Raw genomic sequence first — 22,037 nt, 5'->3', positions numbered from 1 at the left:
TCAGATCTAGGCCCTTAAATCTATTTCTCACTTCCACTGTGTAATCATAAGGGATTTGATTTAGGTCATACCTGAAAGGTCTAGTGGTTTTCCCTACTTTCTTCAATTTAAATCTGAATTTGGCTATAAGTTCATGATCTAGGCTACAGTCAGCTCCCAGTCTTGTTTTTGCTGACTGTATGGAGCTTCTCCATCTTTGACTGCAAAGAATATAATCAATCTGATTTCGATGTTGACCATCTGGTGATGTCCATGTATAGAGTCTTCTCTTGTGTTGTTGGAAGAGGGTGTTTGCTATGACCAGTGCGTTCTCTTGGCAAAACTCTATTAGCCTTTGCCCTGCTTCATTCCATACTCGAAGACCAAATTTGCCTGTTACTCCAGGTGTTTCTTGACTTCCTACTTTTTGCATTCCAGTCCCCTATAATGAAAAGGACATCTTTTTTCGGTGTTAGTTCTAAAAGGTCTTGTAGGTTTGCATAGAACCGTTCAAGTTCAGCTTCTTCAGCATTTCTGCTTGGGGCATAGGCTTGGATTACCGTGATATTGAATGGTTTACTTTGGAAAGGAACAGAGATCATCCTGTCATTTTTGAGATTGTATCCAAGTACTGCATTTCACACTCTTTTGTTGACCATGATGGCTGCTCCATTTCTTCTAAGGGATTCCTGCCCGCAGTAGTAGATATAATGGTCCTCTGAGTTAAATTCACATTTAACTCAGATTTTAGTCCATTTTAGTTCGCTGATTCCTAGAATGTCAACATTCACTCTTGCTATCTCCTGACCTTGCTTCTATCATCAGTCACATCCACAACTGGGTGTTGTTTTTGCTTTGGCTGCATCCCTTCATTCTTTCTGGAGTTCTCTCTCCACTGATCACCAGTAGCATATTGGGCACCTACCGACCTGGGGAGTTCCTCTTTCAGTATCCTATCATTTTGCCTTTTCATGCTGTCATGGGGTTCTCAAGGCAAGAATACTGCAGTGGTTTGCCATTCCCTTCTCCAGTGGACCACATTCTGTCAGACCTCTCCACCATGACCCATCCTTCTTGGGTGGCCCCACACGGCATGGCTTAGTTTCATTGAGTTAGACAAGTCTGTGGTCCGTGTGATCAGATTGGCTAGTTTTCTGTGATTATGGTTTCAGTGTGTCTGCCCTCTGATGCCCTCTGGCAACACCTACCATCTTACTTGGGTTTATCTTACCTTGCATGTGGGGTATCTCTTCATGGCTGCTCTAGCAAAGTGCAGCCGCTGCTCTTACCTTGGATGAGGTCAGCCCCTCCTGACCTTGAACGTGGAGTAGCTCCTCTCAGCCCTCCTGCACTGGTGCAGCCACAGCTCCTTGGACGTGGAGTAGCTCCTCTTGGCCGCCGCACCTGACCTCGGACGTGGGGTAGCTCATCTGGCCACCGCCCCGACTTTGGATGTGGGGTAGCTCTTCTCGGCTGCTCCTGCGCCATTGCAGCCTGGCGCTGTAGGTCACCGCTCCTAAGCTTCTGATAACTTTAGGTATATAATCTCTGGACAAATGTATAGACCCCAAAATAGAGGTTTTTAAGAGATTTAAGAATGAACTAAAGCTCTCAAGAATGTGTAGGGGTGAGAACCATCCCACCGAACCTGAGAGAATGGATGTCACAGAGTTCATATTCATGAGGGCCACCACCCTGAGCAATGTCAGTAACCCTTCAAGTAACCAGAATGTTCTTTTCAGTGTTAGAGATGAGACCCTGTCACCCAAGTATGATTGGGAGACTTTGACTTTTTCCCTGCACCTGCTTATCACATGAGTCCTTCTAGACCCAGCTTAATATCACCTTCTCATGGGATCTTAACTCCTCTCCTTGACTCCCCTCCCCCACATCTGTGTGAGTTCTCCTTGGTGCTCCCACAGCTATGATAGCCCACTCTAGGGCAGTCCTCAGTGGTCGTGGTTTTGCTCTCTAAGGACCAGGCTTTATTCATTTGTCTTATCTGAGCCTTCTCCTGGACTATAGTGTCTTCATGGGTGGGGAATGCATATTTCATCTCTGTGGCCTCAGCCCTAAGCACAGCAATTTGCTAAGGACTTACTGATAAAGGAATACACATAATAAATTCATCTCAAGAGGTCACCATAAAAATATATTTCTCAGATTGAGAAATAGCTCAGACATGTCTCAGTATCTGAGATTTTGGAAGAAAAGCACTCCAGCATTTATCAGATCCTAGAAGCAAGCTGGAAATACTGCTGTTTTGTTTCTCCTCTTTGAACTGTATTTACATTGGGTTAGAGCAAATGAGTGTGAATTCTTTAATTAGTAACCTTTGAACAGTTTCGGTGGTACAGCTTTTCAGAAATGTGAAAATCCACACATTAAATGACGAAATATCCAATGGCAACAGAAACTATATCTTAATAACTTTATTGCTTTCTGAAATAATCTCCTGCCTTTCTCTTCGTCCTCCTCTTCCTTCTATTCTCTCTCTGTTTCTCTCTCTAACTGCAGTGGCTATAAAGCCCCTTATTTTGACTTTCTCATTGCACCCTCCCCCCACCATGATTTGCTCACAAGAGAACATACATTATGATCTTCCTTCACTTTATTATCACTCAGAATCCATGCATCCTGTCATTTGTTTTTAGCATACTGGATGATGGATAATGGGGCGAGCGCATGGGGATGAAGGACACACATACTTTCTATGCCTGCAGTTCAGCAGCTGAATAGACAGTGAATTACAGTTTGTGTTAAGTGCCATTGTAGAGGTATGCACAAAATACTGCAGGAACCCAGGGAAGGGAGTGCCCACTTACCTAGTGGTGAGCTCAGATGCACTGAACTGGGCCTTAAGAGTAAACATTTCATAGGTGAGAAAGAGGTGTTACCACATTCCAGGCACAGGCAGTGTGCACCAAGGCCCATGTTCTGGAAGAGCCCAGCAGCTTATTTAGGGAATGTGAGTGGTGGAGAAGACCATTAGTGAGTCAGGCTGGAGGGGTGGATTGGCATGGGTTTCATGCCAAGAACTTTGGCCTGTCCTACAAGAATTAAGGACCCATGAGGAATTTTGTCAGTGGTGACATTTTAGAAATTTCGAATTCTTACCTTTTCCCCTGCTCCTTATTTGCATTAGAATAATGACTCAAGGAGTGGAATGGATTTTCTGCTTTGGGGGATATTCTTACATGCTCCTTCTTCCATTATAAAAGAGAGGACAACTATTCTGTTAAATATAATTCTGCTGACTTGAGTGTGTAACACAAGAGGAAATTTGCTTGTATGCTGTCAGAAAAGCACCACTCATGTTACCAAGAAAAAGTAAAGACCCTGTTTCACAAGTTCTTTTAAGTAAACCAGTGGAATGGCTGTTACACTACTGATTTTGGTTTGAACCAAAGGGTGGCTGCATCAATGCTAGCAATACAAATGGCTATCTTCTGCCAGTTTTCTAAATGAATTATGAAGATAGATTCTTCTTTTAAAAAGAATTAAAAAACAATTGTAAAGACATTTTTATGTGTTGCTTACCAAATCTTGTTACAGGGGTATGCCAAAGCTTTGGGTGGATTTGTGAAGTTGGGTCTCATAAACAGAGATGCGTTTCCTGCCCTTCAACCTGATGCCAATCCGCTCACCTGGGTGAGTGACTCTGGAATTACACATTGTCTGCTGCTCTTCAGAAATGCCTTCTGAAATGGTCAGGTTTGAACCTGGGTTTTAACCAGCAAAGAACCCATCCTATGGTATATGTGCAGGAAGTTAAATCCTAGTTCCAAAGTCCCCTTTCCCTTCACTGTTTTGGGAGGATGGAGGGGACATGGAGGCTGACCCATGGGGCCTTTTTCCTGTGGCAGCTTGTACCACTTGATTGCCCCCTCAGCCCTGAGCAGAAATGGGCTTGCCCCCTGCGTTGGGCTCTGAGCTTTGCCGCTTGTCTAAGTGCTGGCCCCATTGACGAGAGTTAAACTAGGGCCTCCTGAACCTGGGAAGGCAGGAGAGCTCCTGGTGGTATTCCAGAACTGATTCCCAACGCCCAAATTAGGTCAACCATTTGTAACCATGAGGAGTTTGAGTTTTTAAGTACTGAGTTTATGCACATATCTGTATTGTATTTAAATCCTACAGTCTCAGGGTTAGAAGGAACTTTGGAGACTTGGAGTGAGTGAGTGAAAGTCGTTTAGTCGTGTCCGACTCTTTGCGACCCCGTAGACTATACGGTCCATGGAATTCTCCAGGCTAGAATACTGGAGTGGGTAGCCTTTCCCTTCTCCAGGAGATCTTCCCAACGGAGGAATTGAACCCAGGTCTCCTGCATTGCGGGCAGATTCTTTACCAGCTGAGCTATCAGGGAAGCCCTGGAGACTTGGAACTGAATGTAAATAAAGCTTCCACTAACTGCCAAGAATTAATTTGTTACCAACTGGTTGTCCAACTTAAATTAACATGCCCATATTTCAATAGAGATGCCAGAAATCTGTCCCAAGGAGATAAGAATCTGTACTGCTAATCCCATAAGTCTCCCAGTGAAGCTGTGGTATTCTTGTTAGCTGGTTGCTTTTAAATTCTCATTTTTTGTGTATATAAGAGTTTTTTCAATCTAAGTTTCAGCTTTCATAAATTAACTTGTTGGACAGAAGTGAATAAATATCCATGGAATGAATCTAATATTGAGGCAATTTGATTGGGAAGGTTGGTACAAGCATTCTTGGGGCTGGTCCCCTTATCTTGGCAGCTACAGTCTAGAACAGGAGCTGGCAAACTGTTTTTTTGGTAAAAGACCAGATTGTAATTTTTTTAGGCTTTTATGGGTCACATGGTCTCTGTCAGACTCCTCAGTTCAGACTGCTTATAAAAAAAAGAGCATGACTATGTTTCAATAAAAGTTTTTATTTACAAAACCAGGTGGTGAGCTCAATTTGGTCTGTGAACTAGTGTTTTTTTTTTTTCCTCTTTGTGGGAAGGTTTTTGATTTTTAATTGGAGGATAATTGCCTTACAGTGTTGTGTTAGTTTCCGCTGTACAACAAACTGAATCAGTTATATGTGTGTGTGTGTGTGTGTGTGTATATATATCCATTCTCCCCATTTTTCACCTTCTTCTTCCCTTGCCGAGCAAGCTTGTTGATCTTTAATCTAGAGCACAGCCTGGAGAAAGTCTTGTTTAGAAAGTGGAAAAAGCTATGACCACCGTTTAACTGTTCTTCCTTTGAGATTTTATTATCTGCACAATCTCCCTCATTTCCTGAACTTACAAAAGAATCGTGGTTGCTACTAGCAACCACAGCAAAGATCCTTTTACTCTATCCTGGCCAAAACAAGAATACCAAATCCTAGACTTCTGGAGGGCAAGGGATAATGGGTGAAAGGTGATGAAGAGGATCTGCAAAGGCAGGCAAAGTGATCACAAATATGATATTACTCTTTTGGTTGATTTGGTGCTATGACTCATTTTTATTGCTGAAATATCATGCTAAAATACCACCCATTTATTGATGTGTAGGTGTGCAGACATATGTATGCACATGTGTATGCCACAATTTACTGTTTCTAATTATCTCTAATTTACAATTTGAGGTCCAGTGTCTTCCTAGGATAATCTCTAAACTTATTTTTTATTCTATTTGGAACTTAGAAGCTGTATCTTTGTTTTTCTAACCAGAAAGAACTCCTCTGTGATCTAGTTGGGATTTCATCCTCTTCCAAATGTGATGTGCTTAAGGAAGCTGTCTTTAAGAAACTGGGAGGAGACACAACCCAGTTGGAGGCTCTCGAATGGTAAGCACGCACCAGTCAACCTAGAGCAAAACACTGGATCAATGATCACTTAGTTCTTTCTAGTCGAAGAAAGGTCAAGATAGAAACAGACATTTCACATTGTCTAATGTTGGCCCGTTGTAGAGAGATTACCACATACTATGTACATAAGGGGATTAAAAAGTAGGTACAGAAAGGAATTCAATGGCAATTATAACTTGAGAAATACTTATTTTTGAGAAACATCACTACTCAGTTTTCGAGAAAGATAGGGTATTTTTTCTCTCCTGTAGGAGATTCTCCCACTCTTCTTTACTTTAAAATACTTATTCACCTGGCCGTGACACATTCTGCTGGTATCCTTCACATGGGACAACCAACCTGTAAGTTAATCTCAGGAGAAGCTTGGCAACAGTGTGCACTGACTCTGTCAGGTCTGGCTCCAGGCAGCACTCATGGGAGAGTCTGGGGATGATTCTAAAGGTGAAAACATTACTGTTATTATTTAACAGGAACTTGGGAGTCCTATAACTTGAGCTGTCATCTTATGATTCTGCCCTTTCAAGACGAAATCCAATGAGTGTTCCCTTCTGCTTCCCAAGTGAGTGTGTATGTAGGACTTGGAATTAACGCAGCCATCTCTTATTTTTCTCAGGTTGGGGCTACTCGGGGATGAACAAGTCCCTCAGGCCGAGTCTCTCGTGGATGCCCTCTCCAAGCATCTGGCCGTGAAACTTTCCTATGGTAGGCCATGGGCTATGAGCTGAACATCCCAGAAGGATCTTAAGAGCCAGTGAATTAGATTGGAGAGCAGGAGTCACACAGTGGGAATGGACAAATGTGATGTGAGGGAAAGAGCACTAGGGCTATTTCTCCAGAGGGAAGACTAAGAGAACTACTAAGTAAGAATGAACTTGAAAATATGGCAAAGGAAACCATTATTAGTTTTACTTTTAATTTTTGACACATTAAGGGAGTGCTGAAGCAGCATTCTGGGGAGAAGAGAGGATGGCCTCTCCAGCAGTACTCTAGTGTCTGTAACTGGGTTAGAGTGAGACCAGTCTGGACAGAGGAATCTGGTCAGAGTTATCATTTCCTTGAATTTTTAATTTGTCCTTTGGGCTTCAAAGCAGTATATCTAATTATTTAAGGATATACATAATGGGAAGGAAAACTTGAAAGAAGAAGGGGAGGAGCAGGGGGATGAAATATGGTATGGAGTTGTAATGATAATGACATTTTCAAATGTATATTTATTAATTTTAAGGTCCTGGAGAGAAAGATATGATTGTGATGAGAGACAGCTTTGGAATCAGACATCCTTCTGGACATTTGGAAAATAAAACTATTGATCTTGTGGTTTATGGGGATGTCAATGGTTTTTCAGCCATGGCTAAAACTGTGGGGTTACCCACTGCTATGGCAGCCAAGATGTTACTTGATGGTAAGTTCTTTCATTGAAGGACCAAGTCTGTCTCCATATTATCTCCAAGTCATTCAACACCTGGATGACACCAAGACTAATCAAATAGTCTTCAGTATGACACTGGCTTTCACTAAAAGTGAGCCAGTTCAGAAGATCCAAGTTCTGGCTGACTGGGAGATCACCTTGTGATGAGTAAAAATTATGGGCTTTGGAGTTAGACCTGATTTCTGTTCCAGGTAAGCCCCAAGACGGCTGAGTGATGGAATGCCAGTTACTTAGAATCTCTGCATCAGAGTTCCTTCATCTGTAAAGTGGGGAAATTGTCATCACTAATCTGTGGGGTTGTATGACACTGAAGTGAAATAATACATAAACCTCCTATCACATAGAAGGGGTCCCCAGGGAATATTAACTGCCTTCTTTTCTTTCCTTTTTTTTTTTTTTTTTGTATTTTTGGGTGGTAACACTGAAATAGTAGAGGGTAGTCACTTCCAGATTTTCAAAAATATAAGCCATATTTTATTAATCCTCATATCACAACATACTATCAATGCTCAGTATATGTTTTGAACGAAAAGAATTCAAATTTCAACTTTCCTTAAGGTCATATATGCTTTCAGTAAGCATGATCTCTGAATATAACACCTCATTTTGTCCTTGTAAAGGTGTGAAGGGAATAAAAAACATCAAAGCACATAAATGTGAAATAAACAGAAGATATATCTATAGTAGCATATTGTTGTTGTTTAGTTGCTAAGTTGTGTCCAACTCTTCGTGACCCTATGGACTGCAGCCCACCCCCCTCACCTGTCTGTAGAATTTTCCAGGCAAGAATACTGGAGTGGTTTGTTATATCCTTCTCCAGAGGATCTTCCCGGGCCAGAGATCAAACCTGTGTCTCCTGCGCTGGTAGGCAGATTCTCTAACACTGAGCCACCAGGGAATGTTAGTCTATATCCAGTGAAACTACCTACTAGTCAGTGAGGAACTATAGTGAAGAAGTGATGTGGGATGAGGTCATCATGGCCTTTAAGGAAAGTACCCGAATTTATTCTTTCAGCCATCCTAACAGATGCCAGTGCCCAAGTTACCAGATTGGTTTCATTTTTTTTTTTTTGGCCACACCGTGCAGCATGTAGGATCTAAGTTCCCAGACTGGGAATTGAACCTATGCCTCCTGCAGTGGAAGTGTGGATGGAGTCTTAACCACTGAACTGCCAGGGAATTCCCTCAGATTGGGGTAATTTCATTGTGTTGGTGTTCAAAGATGATATCAGCAAATCATACCAGTTAGGTTTACAAGTTTTCTTTCTTATACTTTTTTCTCTGATCTGGTAGTTAATGCAGTTAAGTGTATAAATTCAGACTCAGCCCCTAAGTTCAGCTGTGCTATCCATGAACCCCTTTTCCTTACAGTGTGTTGATTATGTAATAATTTAGTAGGAGATATTTAAGCTGCTATTAAATAAAAAATCCCTAGGCTGCCAACAATTCATTAACTTGGAGTTTACTGCTATATGGTGATTCTTGCTGTAGAAATTAACTGTTCTTAACACCTTTAAAATGGTAACTTCAAACTTATTTTCTTCTAGGTGAAATTCAAGCTAAAGGCCTGATGGGACCCTTTTCAAAGGAGATCTATGGACCAATATTGGAGCGAATTAAAGCAGAAGGCATTATGTATACTACACAGAGCACAATCAAACTATAATTGAGAATTATATTTTGTTTTGATCTTCCCAGCCAACACAGCTCTGAACTTCTGTGCAGCAAGCATGCTTGTTAATGTGATATTTTAAAACATAAAGCATGATATGTTTTGATATGTCAATACAATGGTGTTTTTGAAATATAAATCTCTATTTTAATATGAAAACATTTGTTATAAGAGATGCCAGTAATTATCAGAGAACTTTAATAATTCTATCATGTATTTTTTCATGTGTATGTAAAAATGATAATGCTTGTACTACTTGTTAACTTATTACGCAACTTTTTTTCTTACAAGAATATATTTTCCTATAATTAGCAGGTGAAGTTTTATCTTTTTAGTAAGAAGAAAATTTCTTCACACAGCTTTATTTTTGTTTTGCTCTTGTTTTTCAGACTGATTCAGCTGGATGTTTCTAGATTACCTGTCTACAAGCTTTTGCAATAATGCTATTTTGTGCCTTTTTGTAAAATTATGATTTAAGAAAGTGACATTTCTGATAGTTTCCTCTTTAATGTTTAGAAAAGGAATAGGTAAGATTAAATCAAAATCTACAGGATCAGCCCATTAGGCACAGGAAAAGAATCTAACAAATCCAACATTCTTTTGTGATAAAAAGCACTCAACAAACTAGGAATAGAAGTTTATTCTTTGACCTGATAAAGCGTACCTATGAAAAACCCAGAGCTAATATCATACTCAATGATGAAAGACTGACGGATTCTCCCCTGAAATCAGGGACAAGACAGAGATGTACACTCATGCCATTTCTATTCAGCTTGTACTGGAAGGTCTAGATGGGGCAATTAGGCAAGAAAATGAAATAAAAGACATCCAGATTAGAAAGAAAGATGTAAAACTATCTCTGTTTGCAGATGATATAATCTTATACATAGAAAATGCAAAAGAATAATCTAAGAAAACATTAGATCTAATACATGAGTTCATCAGTTGCAGGATACAAGATTAACATTCAAAAATTGATTGTACTGGTACACAGTATCAATGAATAAAGCAAAAATGATATTAAGAAAACAATTCTTAAAATAGTGTAGAATAGGAATAGAATGAGAGTTCAGAAATAATGCTTATTGACTTTTGAAAAAGGTGCTAAGACAATTCAGTTGAGAAAAATAGTCTTTTCATCAAATGGTGCTGAAACAACTGGATATCCACATGCAAAAGAATAAAGTTGGACTCCCTACCTCACAGCACATATAAAACTTATCTCAAATTGGACCAAATACCCAAATATAAGAGCAAACACTGTAACACTTTTAGATGAAATCACAGGTGTAAATCTTCCTGACCTTGGATTAGGCAATGGTTTCTGAAATAAATGACACCAAAGCACGAGCAACAAAAGGAAGAAAATAGATAAATTGGATATCATCATGATTAAAACCTTCTGTGCTTTTAAGAATACCATCAAGAAGGCAAAAGACAACCCACAGAATGAGAAAATGTTGCAAATTATATATCAGGTAAGAGAAGAACTTGAATAGATAGAGAACTATTGTATTCAATAAAAAGTCAAACAGCCTAATTTAAAAAAAAAAGGATAAAGGATCGGAATGACAGTTCTCAAAAGAAGATATACAAAAGGCAACTGAGCACATGAAAAGATGCTTAACACACGTTAGCTATCAGGGAAATAGAAGTCAAATCTACAATGAGATAGCACTTCAACGTCACCTGGATAGCTACTGTGAAAAAATAGTAAGTGTTGGTGAAAATGTGGAGAAATTGGAACCCTCATAAACTGCTGGTGGAAATGTACAATGGTATGGCTGCTTGGAGAAAGTTTGGCAGTTCCTCGAATGGTTAAACATAGAATTACCGTATTATCCCTGGTGAGGGGTGAGGCTTCCCTGGTGGCTCAGACAGCACAGTGTCTGCCTGCAATGTGGGAGACCTGGGTTCCATCCCTGGGTCAGAAAGATCCTCTGGAGAAGGAAATGGCAACCCACTCCAGTACCTTTGCCTGGAAAATCCCATGGACGGAGGAGCCTGGTATGCCACAGTGGGGTTGCAAAAAGTTGGACACGTCTGAGTGACTTCACTTTCACTATATTATCCAGTAATTCCACTCTTAGCTATAGGAAAAAATGAAAATGCATCCACACAACTTGTAAACAGATGTTTATAGTGGCATTATTCATAACAGCCAGAAATAAAAACAAGTCAAATACTCATCAAATAAACAAAATGTGGCATATCCAGACAATGGAATATTATTCAGCAATTAAAAAGAAACTGGGTACTAATACATGCCACGACATGGATAAACTTCAAGTGAAAGAAGCCAGGCAGGAAAAGCCACATATTGTGTGATTTGATTTGTATGAAGTGTCCAGAATTGTTAAATCCCTATATGGAGAAAGTAGGTTATTGGTTGCCTAGGACTGGGGGATGTTGGGGAGGAGTGGGAGTGACTGCTAATGAATTTGGGGTTTTGGGGAGGGAGATGAAAATGTTATAGAATTGATTTTGTGGTAATGGAGGTACTACTCTGTGACTATACTAAAAACTACTGAACTGTGCACTTTGTGTGAATTGTATGGGGTGAGAATTATTTATCAAGTTGTACAAATTAAACTTTTTCTCCTTGAAGGAAAAATGCTTATGTTGAGGGATATAAATTAAACCTTCTGTGAGACTGCTCATATTCTGGCATATGAAACTAATTCTGCTGTCAAAATAAGCAGGTATGATACTTGGGACATATGGCAGTTGAGAAAATATCTATGCTATTTGAAAAGGATCGAAGTTGATTAAGGCCTGGTCCCTTGTCAAAAATAATTATGTAGAGATCAATAATCTATAAGTAAAGACATATCTGTTATGGCAGTTTTTTTTTTAAATTACAACATTGATTTTAATATAATCAGTTAGGAGATAATGCTTGTGTTGAATATTCATTGGAAGGACTGATGCTGAAGCTGAAGCTTCAATACTTTGGCCACCTGATGTAAAGAGCTGACTCACTGGAAAAGACTGTGGTGCTGGGAAAGACAGGAAGAGAAGGAGACAACAGAGGACGAGATGATTGGATGGCATCACCAACTCAATGAGTTTGAGCAAGCTCCGGCAGATGGTGAAGGACAGGGAAGCCCGGCATGCTGCAGTCCATGGGGTCACAGAGAGTCGGACACGACTGAGCAATGAACATCAACAACGGTTGTGTTGCATTGGTTCCACTTGCAGTCTGGAAGAGCACGCAGATGACATGGGATCCAGGGAACTAGGGTGGGAGGGGGAACCCACTAAGATAACATAGCAACTGGTTTGGCTTTAAGTGATAAAGGGGTAGGATTGAAGAGGGGGATCTAGTGCTAGAAAAGGAAACGTCAGTAAGCTTGAGTAAAGGAAGACAGAAATGCTGCATTGGCTCGCAATAACAAGTCATAAACTAAAGCATACAGGTGGAATCTAGGAAAATGGTACTGATGAACCTATCTGCAAGACAGGAATAGAGACACAATGTAGAGAACAGCTGTGGGCACAGCGGGGGAGGAGAGGCTGGGACAAACTGAGAGAGTAATACTGACATATATATGTGTGTGTAAAATAGCTGGTGGGAAGTTGCTTGTAGCACAGGGAGTCAGCTCAGTGCTCTGTGATGACTTAGAGGCGGAACGGGGGGAGGTTCAAGAGGGAGGGGATATACATACATATATATATATATAGTTATGACTGATCTGTGTTGTACAGCAGAAACCAACACAACATTGTAAAGCAATTACCCTCCAATTAAAGCTGTCCAGCAAGGATTTCAGTAGTAAAGGTGGTGGTGGTAGGATCTGGGTATGGATGGATAGATTACAATTATGAGCATTTAGCCCTTGAGCTACATTTGTGAATCCCTGGTCTAAAGCTTTTGATAGGCTTAATGCTCACATCTTCTGGATTTTTCTATCTTTTTTGGCCTCCTCCAGATAAAACTGGTATTTATATTTCCCATTTTCCTTGTCCTAGACTCATGAGACACTAGAAGTCCCTCTGAGAAGCAATGTGATTGTTTCTACCACATACTAGCTCTTTCCTTTTCCACAAACTGAGGACAAAAATAACCCACAGCATGGTTATAAAGGGTCTGAGAGAATGTAAAAGCCTGATGTCTAGTAGATGTTCAAAAACACTAGTTTTTCTTTTTTTTTGCAATACTCTTTTCAATAACAATTTGCTTGAAATTTATGTTAAAGATAATGATATTTTAGCTCTAAGATATTTTTCAATGTTTTGGATACATTCGGAAGACTCAAGGATCCATGCCTCTCAGGCAAGTCATGGATGTATCTGCTCCATAAGGAGAGTCGTAAAGTGGTTATAGAGAAGAGACCAAAATTATCATTAGGCCAGCTCTGACTTTACAGAAGAGAAAATATGTCTCACAAAGTTAAATGACTTGCCTAAAGTGATAAGACGTACTACTGAAATTTGATCAGCATTCAAAAACCCAGGATACTTTTATAAAATTTGGGAAGAACTCTGATTTATAAAACCACCCTTACCATGGATTGTTAGGGTCACCACTAGCCCAAATGAGGCCTTTTTGAGAATTAGAGAAAAGTACTCCTTCTAGGTACTTTTGTCAAAAAATTGTCATCAAATATGTAAATTAGAACAATACACTTATTGTCTAACGGAAAAAGTCATATTAATCATAATGTTATAATAAATATTAATTGTATTAAGTACTGCTGCTGCTGCTAAGTCATTTCAGTTGTGTCCGACTCTGTGCGACCCCATAGATGGCAGCCCACCAGGCTCCCCCGTCCCTGGGATTCTCCAGGCAAGAATACTGGAGTGGGTTGCCATTTCCTTCTCCAATGCATGAAAGTGAAAAGTGAAAGTGAAGTCGCTCAGTCGTGTCTGACTCTTAGCGACCCCATGGACTGCAGCCTACCAGGCTCCTCTGTCTATGGGATTTTCCAGGCAAGAGTACTGGAGTGGGTTGCCACTGCCTTCACATCCTAATCAATATTCAATATCTGTGGTCATGTATGGATGTGAGTGTTGGACTATAAAGAAAGCTGAGCACCGAAGAATTGATGCTTTTGAACTGTGGTGTCGGAGAAGACTCTTGAGAGTCCCTTGGACTGCAAGAAGACCCAACCAGTCCATCCTAAAGGAGATCAGTTCTGGGTGTTCATTGGAAGGACTGATGCTGAAGGTGAAACTCAAATACTTTGGCCACCTCATGCAAAGAGTTGACTCATTGGAAAAGACCCTGACGCTGGGAGGGATTGAGGGCAGGAGGAGAAGGGGATGACAGAGGATGCGACGGCTGGATGGCATCACTGACTCGACAGACATGAGTTTGAATGAACTCTGGGAGTTGGTGATGGACAGGGAGGCCTGGCGTGCTGTGATTCATGGGGTCGCAAAGAGTCGGACACGACTGAGCGACTGAACTGAAATGTGCTTTGATTGGCTCCCCAGTAGATGCAATGCACAATTTGCATAGCCATGCAGGTAGCTAGTCTTATCTTTTGTATAGATTAGTCTTCTTTATAATGGTTTACATTTGGTGATTGTATTGGAAATATATTGACCAGACATGAATTCTACTGGAAAGGATCCAGTGAGAAAAGCTGCCTGTTCTGAAGAAATATTTGTTAGTCACTGGCAGCTAATCTAATAACTTCCTATTTCCAATTTTCTTTTAGTCCTAACACTCATTCTTAATTTTACTTAATTAGCAAGAAATACAAAACACAGAGTTAAGTCCTAACTTGAAGCTTCCTGGTGGCCCAAACAGTAAAGAATCTGCCTGCTATGCAGGAGATCCAGGTTCGATCCCTGGGTAGGGAATATCCCCTGGAGAAGTGAATGGGTACCCACTGCAGTATTCTTGCCTGGAGAATTTCATGGACAGAGGAGCTGGGTGGGCTACCGTCTATGGGGGTCACAAAGAGTCAGACACGACTGAGTGAATAACAAGAACCAAATAATTTAATAGGGGTAATTGTGCTGTGTTAATACACACTGCTCTGCTGTCCTCAGATGTTCAATTCTGTTTCCTGTGGGCCTTACTGCACAGTTTGGGAATCAACTCTACACACTGTCCCATCCCATCAACCTTTTTTTATGTCCATCATTTCAGAGGGAACATATCCATAATTTTCTTCTACATGTGCCTCAGTACTCCACAAGCAAACACAAACTGATGGTGATATTTATATTTATTTTTGCAATGTCTTGGATAAAAACCATTTAAACAATGTCAGGTAAGGTGTTATTCTCATAAAAACATCTTCCTTCAAAACAAATGTATTTTTATTTTCCATAAAAGTTAAAATTACATGCTAAAACAGTTAATCACAACACAAAACAATATCAAGAAGACTCACAGAGTAAGACCAGATAATGAGCTGCATCATTAAACTAAATAATTACACAGAACTAGAAAACTGACTCAGTAGTAAAATATAAAAATCTACAATTATAAATATAAATTTGGTCCATGGAGACACTAGAGCAGTATTTACAGTAAGTATTAGATTATTTCTACATTAGGTGAATACTGCAGTTGTAAAATGTTGAATATCATAGGGAGCAGAGTGTTTTATTTATAGTATACTATATTAAAAGTTATATTTCTAGCAAACCTGATGATTGCTACAAATACAGCTAAAAATTTGACACTAAAAACAAACATGTTTTTTGTTTGGGATTCTAGTTGGGAATTCCTAGTATCTGTAAATTGAAATTTTCTGTTAAAATCAATATGAAAAAAAGATACCACAATTCCATTCTTAGAAATACTGTAAATTTCAATCATTTTAGTTTAAACACAATAAGTGAATTACAAGAAGGTTTGCAAAAAAGGCACACATTGTTAATGATGTAAATTTGGCAGCAGAATCCTATGTCATGGTAGTAACTGTCAGGTGATGTGAAGTAAACAGATAACAGAATTGATTTTCCAGTCAAATTTTAGAAAGAGGAAAGCAAGGCTCACATGTGGGCTCTTCTCACCCCTTTCCATGTCAAACTAAAGACTCTAAACTCTCGGCTATATTTCCATCAGCCAATGCTGCGCCATTACTATCCAGAGAGGTGGATGGGTTCTCTTCCTGCCTTGTGCTCACAAGGCTGAGGACGGCTTTGTAGAGAAACTGATACTGCTCCTGGAGAACAGAGGTGGTAGGAAACAGGAAACTCAGTGAAGACATACAATTTTAAAAAGAAGGCATGTTTGCAGTCATCCTTTGCCACTGTCCAAGGAAGGTCACTGTGTGAAGGGCTCTGTTATAATTGGCAGAGGTTGGCAGAGGTACACCATCCATATTAATGTCTCCTTCTGATTAAATTTTAAAGTAGCTCTACAATTAGCCAACGCTTACGGACCTAGAACATTGGCCCATATACATTTGCCAATGGTAAGCACTCCATTCCTACTCAAACGTCATGGAATCAATCAGAAGGAGATGTGATAAGGTTCTAATACTGATTTATCAACTTGTGTGTAAGCCCTTTGGCACTCGACTCTTGTATCTCACTGAGTTATTCATTCTCCATTCTCCAGTTGTTACGAAACCTCAGGACTGCAGTGTCAGCACGGGAATTTAAGGCGAATGCAGGCCTTTCATAGGACCCACTGTTTACCCAGTATTCTTCACATTCTACCAGCTCAGGCAGTCCTATGTCCTGCTTGGTGCAAAGGAGAGCATGTGTCCTGCTCTGGTTTCAGAGACACACAGAAGAATAAAGAGTTGCTATCTTTCAGACGCCAACCTGGGGATGGTGAGGTGGGGGCAAGGCAGTTGCAAAGGCTGTGAGCTAATAGCTGGCACCACAGTAGGAAACCATTGGCACCACATGTCTTAGTAAATGCATTTGTGAAACTTGGGTGTAGGTTTAGTCTCCAGAAAGCAATTTCAAATGACAAGCTTGGCACATACAACTCACCTTGCCTGAATGAGACTTTTAACAAGGGCTCCTCTGAAGTGTGTGTGCACAAGGCTTTCCCTGCTCTCTGACCAGCTGGTGTGGGCTGGAGCTTTGAAGATGGACCCTTTATAAGGCCCTTCCATATACAGACCAGAAAGTTAGAAGGGAGCCTATGATTTCTGCATTCACCGAAGCTTCTCCCACTAGGGCATGCACGAAGTTCCCTGTTGTCTTTCTAGCCCTTGTTTCTAGTATGAAAGCTTCCAAATTATTCTCAGAGTTGAGACTTATCTTTCCAGATGTGTTATGCTTTTTCTTGATTGTATGAGTGTCTTTCTCTTTTTTAAAAGTACTCTTAGAATTAGCTACTTCTTAAGTTTAGAAAATGAATTTGGCTTGATAAAAAAGCGAACAACTGAATTCTATTTTCTGACTGCTCTTTGAGGCTATGCAGAACTTGAACGCTGGAATAAATGTTTATTTTGCTAGATAAATCAGATTAGTTGGTGCTTCTACTACAGATATTTTTTCAGAATTATACTAAGTCTCACAAAAAAGGCACACAATGAAATTGAAAATTTTTGATCCATCAGTTTTCTGGAAGATAAACTTTAAAAGTTTATTGTTTATAGTTCCAGTTCTATGGATTGCAAATGGATTATAATTCAGCTTGAAAACTTCATGTTAATGTTATCAATGTGTTCTTTTTGATACACAACAAAATGATTTTGGTAGCCCCTAGAAAGTAACAGGTGCTCTAACAGGAAAAGCTTGAGTCGCTGTCTTGTTACTTACAATGTCAGCAAAGACTCCTGGCCTCATCAAATTGATCATCTTGGCTACCTGGTACACATCCATGGAATTTTCTTTTTCAAGTTGGTGCATAAGGGTCGTCAGAGCACAGAAAGTTCCAGCGGTCACTCCTCCATGCCTGGAGGCAAATGGAAGGGACAAAGACTCCATTCAGATGCATCAAACATTCACATTTGGAACTCACAGAGCATGTGGCCTTGACAACTTGGCAGTAAGGACACTGAAATTTTTAATATATTGTCTCCTCACTTTATTGTCCATGGAACTATGCTTTAATCCGAAACACTGTGGAATGTTCACAATATTAGTAATGAGACACTTTATAGAAATTAAGTATTTGGTTATACATTTCGTTTTATTATACTATGGAATGGGTTGGCCATAAATCAAAATAATCTGACTGAGGTTAATCTAAGTATCATATATAATATGCACATGCATTTTGGTTTACAACAGAAACTTGGAAAGATCAATTGGATACAGATTTCTATTTCTGGTAAATAAAAATGATATCATGATATCAATTTTATTCCAATCCCATGAAGTCAGTGGCTGAGGAATGTCTCCCTGGTTAGAACGTGTAAAAATCCAGGTTCTAAAACACTGACTCATCACACAAAGTGTTCTCAGCATAGAATGCAAGAGCAAATGCCTATGACCCTGCACCCATCTTCTGCCTTCAGCAGGAGCTCTAAGTGGAAAAAAACCCCAAACTATTCTGTGTTAATCATGTCCATGAGAAGCAATAATCTACCCTGGCTGAATAATTCACCATGGGTCCAAAATATTAGGTTAGTACAAAGATAACAGAAATATACACACACCCAGAGCATGTCAGGTGTGAAGAGGTTTAAGGTGTGGCACTTACTCATCATGAACAATCATGGGCCCATCCCTGGTGGCAGCTTCTTCTTTGATAATACTTATAAGTTCAAAAGTCTTACTAATGGGGCTGTCCGGATTTGGCCATTTGGGACACTGAAAGTGCCGCACTTCAAGTACATAATCATCCTACAAGAAGAGGTAAAATCAGTGTTTTAAAAAGTGTCATATTGGGAGGTGAGTAGATGAATTGAGGAAAATCAGTAACTACAGGAATGCAATAAAACCAAATCATATGCTGAATGCAGGAGTCGTTACAGCCCATTCATTGCATCATAATGCGACGAACTAGGGTTTTTTTTTTTTTTAAACTAAACTCCTGACTATCTACAAGACACCAATTTGAATTCTTTGTCAATAATTATTTCTGTGAAAATCAGGAATTGCAGGAAGGTGATGAAACCAAGTCACACATGGAGTGTAGCAGTCGTTGTGGCCCATCCGTTATCATGGAAGGGAGAAATCGCCATGACACCACATTTGCCGTGTACAGATGTGGCCTCTTTTTTATTCTAAAATAATCCTTGTTGGTGGACTTTATATTGCCAATCAAATCATGAACAGAGATGTGGCTGTGTCCATAAAATTAAACTTACAAAGAGAGATCTTCTGTTTTAAAATTTGCTTTAAAAATTGTGCAGACATTCCTTTACAAATTATGAATCATTATATTGTATACCTGTAACATATAATATTGTAAATCATCTGTATTTGAAGTAAAAAAGAAAAAGATAGCACAGACTTCTTCAAATAGCAGCATTACTCAGGTTCAACTAAGGGAAGAATATGATTGCATGACACAGTGTGGGAAGTGCTGGCAAGGAGGATGGAGACATGGGTCACACTCTAGCCCCGGTTCGAATCCTTGCTTAAGTGACCAAACCAGGTTGCATGACTTTAACGCTCTTGAACTTCTGATCCTCAGTTTCCTAAAGTGGCTTATACATATACAGGAATCTGATTTATGACTGAACTGGTATTGTTGATCTATAAATGATGCTGGAACAATGGCTCTTCACATGAAATAATAAAACTGGACTCTTGACTCACAAAATATAATATGAAACATCAATTCCAGGCAGAACTATAAGACATTTAGAAAACAATGTATTTGCATCATCAATTTTATAAGTGTTGGTTAACCAAATAGTCTAGCAAATACTGAATCTTCTTATATATCCTATATGTTTTACCAGTTCAGAATTAAAGTGAAACATTTAAACCATCCTAAATATGATTTAATTTTTTTCTGATTGAGCAAGTCCTCTGAATTTCACATACCTTACTCATCATTATTAGCATCTTTTAGTCTTTTACAGGAGCCATACAATAATTTATGAACTATGCTGTAATTACAGAAATAATTATTGACAAAGAATTCAAACTGTAGACAATCAAGAGTTTACTAAAACAACCCTAATTCATTGCACTGCATGTTTTCAAAGCAGTTCTTCACTGAACAACCCCCTGTACATCAGTAGAGGACAGTAAACTTGTTTTTTACTGGTAGGTAATATTTTTCCCATTTTACTTAGGAGAAGACAAGGTAAACACTGGCCTTAAAACATGAGAATTAGGATTAATAAAATTATTTGTTTTTACTGTTTAGTTTCAACTTAACTTCTATCAGCAACTGCTTTGGACTAAAGAGAAATTTTTGACTTCCTGTGTGTGTAGAAATCAAGGATGGTGGAGTTTAGTGATGGCTAATTGTTTAATGATTCTATAAGATTAAAAAAAATGAAAATAACATGTAAAGTAAAATTTATTATTTGGGTAATTTGCCTCAATTTATAAGAAATCAGATTCCTTCTTTTAATTTCTAGGAGAGATCTTTAAACCGGCATATATTTAAAAAGATGAAAAGTTTATCATTTAAACTATGTCCATACCTGTGTAGCTTCTAGGATAAAATCTTGCATTATAAGTTTTTCCTCGTTAGACAGACATTTGTGTTCTTCAGCCATAAGAGTGACCTTAAAACTCTCACAATTTATAGGTTCATCTTTATTTGGCCAGTAAACAAATTCATCTTCTGCCTGGAGGATTAAAAGACAAAGACGATTCTAGATTTAATAAAATGTCTAAGTCAGACTGTGAAACAAAGTTAACAGGTTGCTGTAGAAAATTCAACTCAAATTTTTCTTTGAATCTCAAAATTTACTCTTAAAATATCCTAACAAGTTTTATTTAAAAAATGCAAGTAGAAGTATATGGACTGACTTCATTCATGATTGCAATTCTAATTCCCTAAGCAGCGTAATAAATACTTAAGTTAATTTCAACCTACTTTTATTTAAAACTGTCATTCAACAATTTCAGACCTGAGATATTGCATTCAAACCAGATCCAATAATAGACAAGGTGCAACTTCAATATTAGTTCGTTAGTTGAAAAAAATACTTCGTTTACTGGACTTTTGAGTAGCTGTGCCTTGATACCTACCCTAAAAAGAAAGTGCCAAAAGTGACCGGAAGGGCTTACCATGTTCTGACCATCTGGAAGCATAACAACCAGCTGGGCGTTATGGTCCCATATCATCCTCCAGAAATCCTGGATGGTGTGGAGAAGGGGATGCTGGGTGATGATGAATTCATTGCTCTGATAATAGCCCTACATAATCAAAGAGAGGATAGAAAGAGCCTTGGCATATGACTGTAAATATTTAAGACAGTTATAGGTTAATGGTCATGTTAGTCTTTTTATTTTTAGATTGTGTCTGTAAATAATAATGTGATTATTATAGCCAATGTTATAGACCCATCCTATATGTCAGGTACAGTGTTAAGCATTTTCCTTCTTTATTCCTCACAGCAGTACTATGAGAAAGGGAATGTGAGCTTCACTTCATACGTAATTAAACTGAAGCTGAAGAAGTTATCACCTTAAGTTATCACAAGTTATCACTTCTAGGAGGAGACTTAACGAAATGGCTTGTGGACTATGTCTCCCACACTAGATAGAACAGAAATCTAGAAATTCTGCATTTCTTAAACTTCATTAGTCCCAATGGCAGTGCCAAATTTCACACCCACTGGCAATAGGATACTTTACGTCTTGACTGCCTCTACTGGAGAGGAACTAGGGGTGTGAGTGAGTGAGTGAAGTCGCTCAGTCGTGTCTGACTCTTTGCGACCCCATGGACTGTAGCATACAAGGCTCCTCCGTCCATGGGATTTTCCAGGCAAGGGTACTGGAGTGGGGTGCCATTTCATTCTCCAGGAACTAGGGGTGCCACCTTGCAAATGTTGCTACAGAAACCAGAAAGCTGGTGCCATTGAATTAATCATGATTTCCATGCTGCTGCTTACCAAAACCATGGCTCCTTCTGCAATGGAATCTCTTAGATCCCATTCCTAGCTCCCATAGGCTCATTTGAAGTATGGAATGTTTTTTACTTTTTTTAAGCTTTATCTTCATTTATTCATCAAGTAGAATTCTACTCAATTTACTTTCTTTTGGTTACAATCTTATTTGATAAGCAGAAAACTTTTAAGTTCATATATTCAGATTTGAATGAGTAGGTTGTACATAATTAAATGTTTTTCTCCTTAATTGTAGA

The 22,037-nt window shown here is 39.2% G+C and overlaps 2 protein-coding genes across 5 annotated transcripts in view; one reads left to right on the top strand and one right to left on the bottom strand.

Moving 5' to 3' along the window:
• Positions 1–9,251, top strand: part of AASS (aminoadipate-semialdehyde synthase) — a 77,621-nt gene extending 68,370 nt beyond the window's left edge. The window contains exons 20-24 of one of the 2 annotated variants that reach the window (XM_010838073.1): positions 3,535–3,630; positions 5,650–5,765; positions 6,400–6,488; positions 7,012–7,188; positions 8,763–9,251. In XM_010838073.1, the coding sequence (XP_010836375.1) occupies positions 3,535–3,630; positions 5,650–5,765; positions 6,400–6,488; positions 7,012–7,188; positions 8,763–8,881 (597 nt within the window). In that variant the 3' untranslated portion in view covers positions 8,882–9,251. The remainder of the gene's footprint in view (positions 1–3,534; positions 3,631–5,649; positions 5,766–6,399; positions 6,489–7,011; positions 7,189–8,762) is intronic. The other variant, XM_010838074.1, reaches the window with a different exon arrangement.
• Positions 9,252–15,144: 5,893 nt separating this feature from the next.
• PTPRZ1 (protein tyrosine phosphatase, receptor-type, Z polypeptide 1) overlaps positions 15,145–22,037 on the bottom strand; it is a 212,740-nt gene continuing 205,847 nt past the window's right edge. For all 3 annotated transcript variants that reach the window (XM_010838070.1, XM_010838071.1, XM_010838072.1), the window contains 5 exons: positions 20,960–21,088; positions 20,368–20,514; positions 18,462–18,604; positions 17,576–17,711; positions 15,145–16,017 (listed from right to left, as the gene is read on the bottom strand). In XM_010838070.1, the coding sequence (XP_010836372.1) occupies positions 15,877–16,017; positions 17,576–17,711; positions 18,462–18,604; positions 20,368–20,514; positions 20,960–21,088 (696 nt within the window). In that variant the 3' untranslated portion in view covers positions 15,145–15,876. The remainder of the gene's footprint in view (positions 16,018–17,575; positions 17,712–18,461; positions 18,605–20,367; positions 20,515–20,959; positions 21,089–22,037) is intronic.

The sequence above is a fragment of the Bison bison genome, unplaced genomic scaffold, assembly GCF_000754665.1.
Source record: "Bison bison bison isolate TAMUID 2011002044 unplaced genomic scaffold, Bison_UMD1.0 scf7180017864089, whole genome shotgun sequence".
Classification (NCBI taxonomy): Eukaryota; Metazoa; Chordata; class Mammalia; order Artiodactyla; family Bovidae; genus Bison; species Bison bison.
The sequence above is the reverse complement of the archived record's forward strand: the minus strand, read 5'-3'. Positions and strand labels throughout refer to the sequence as shown.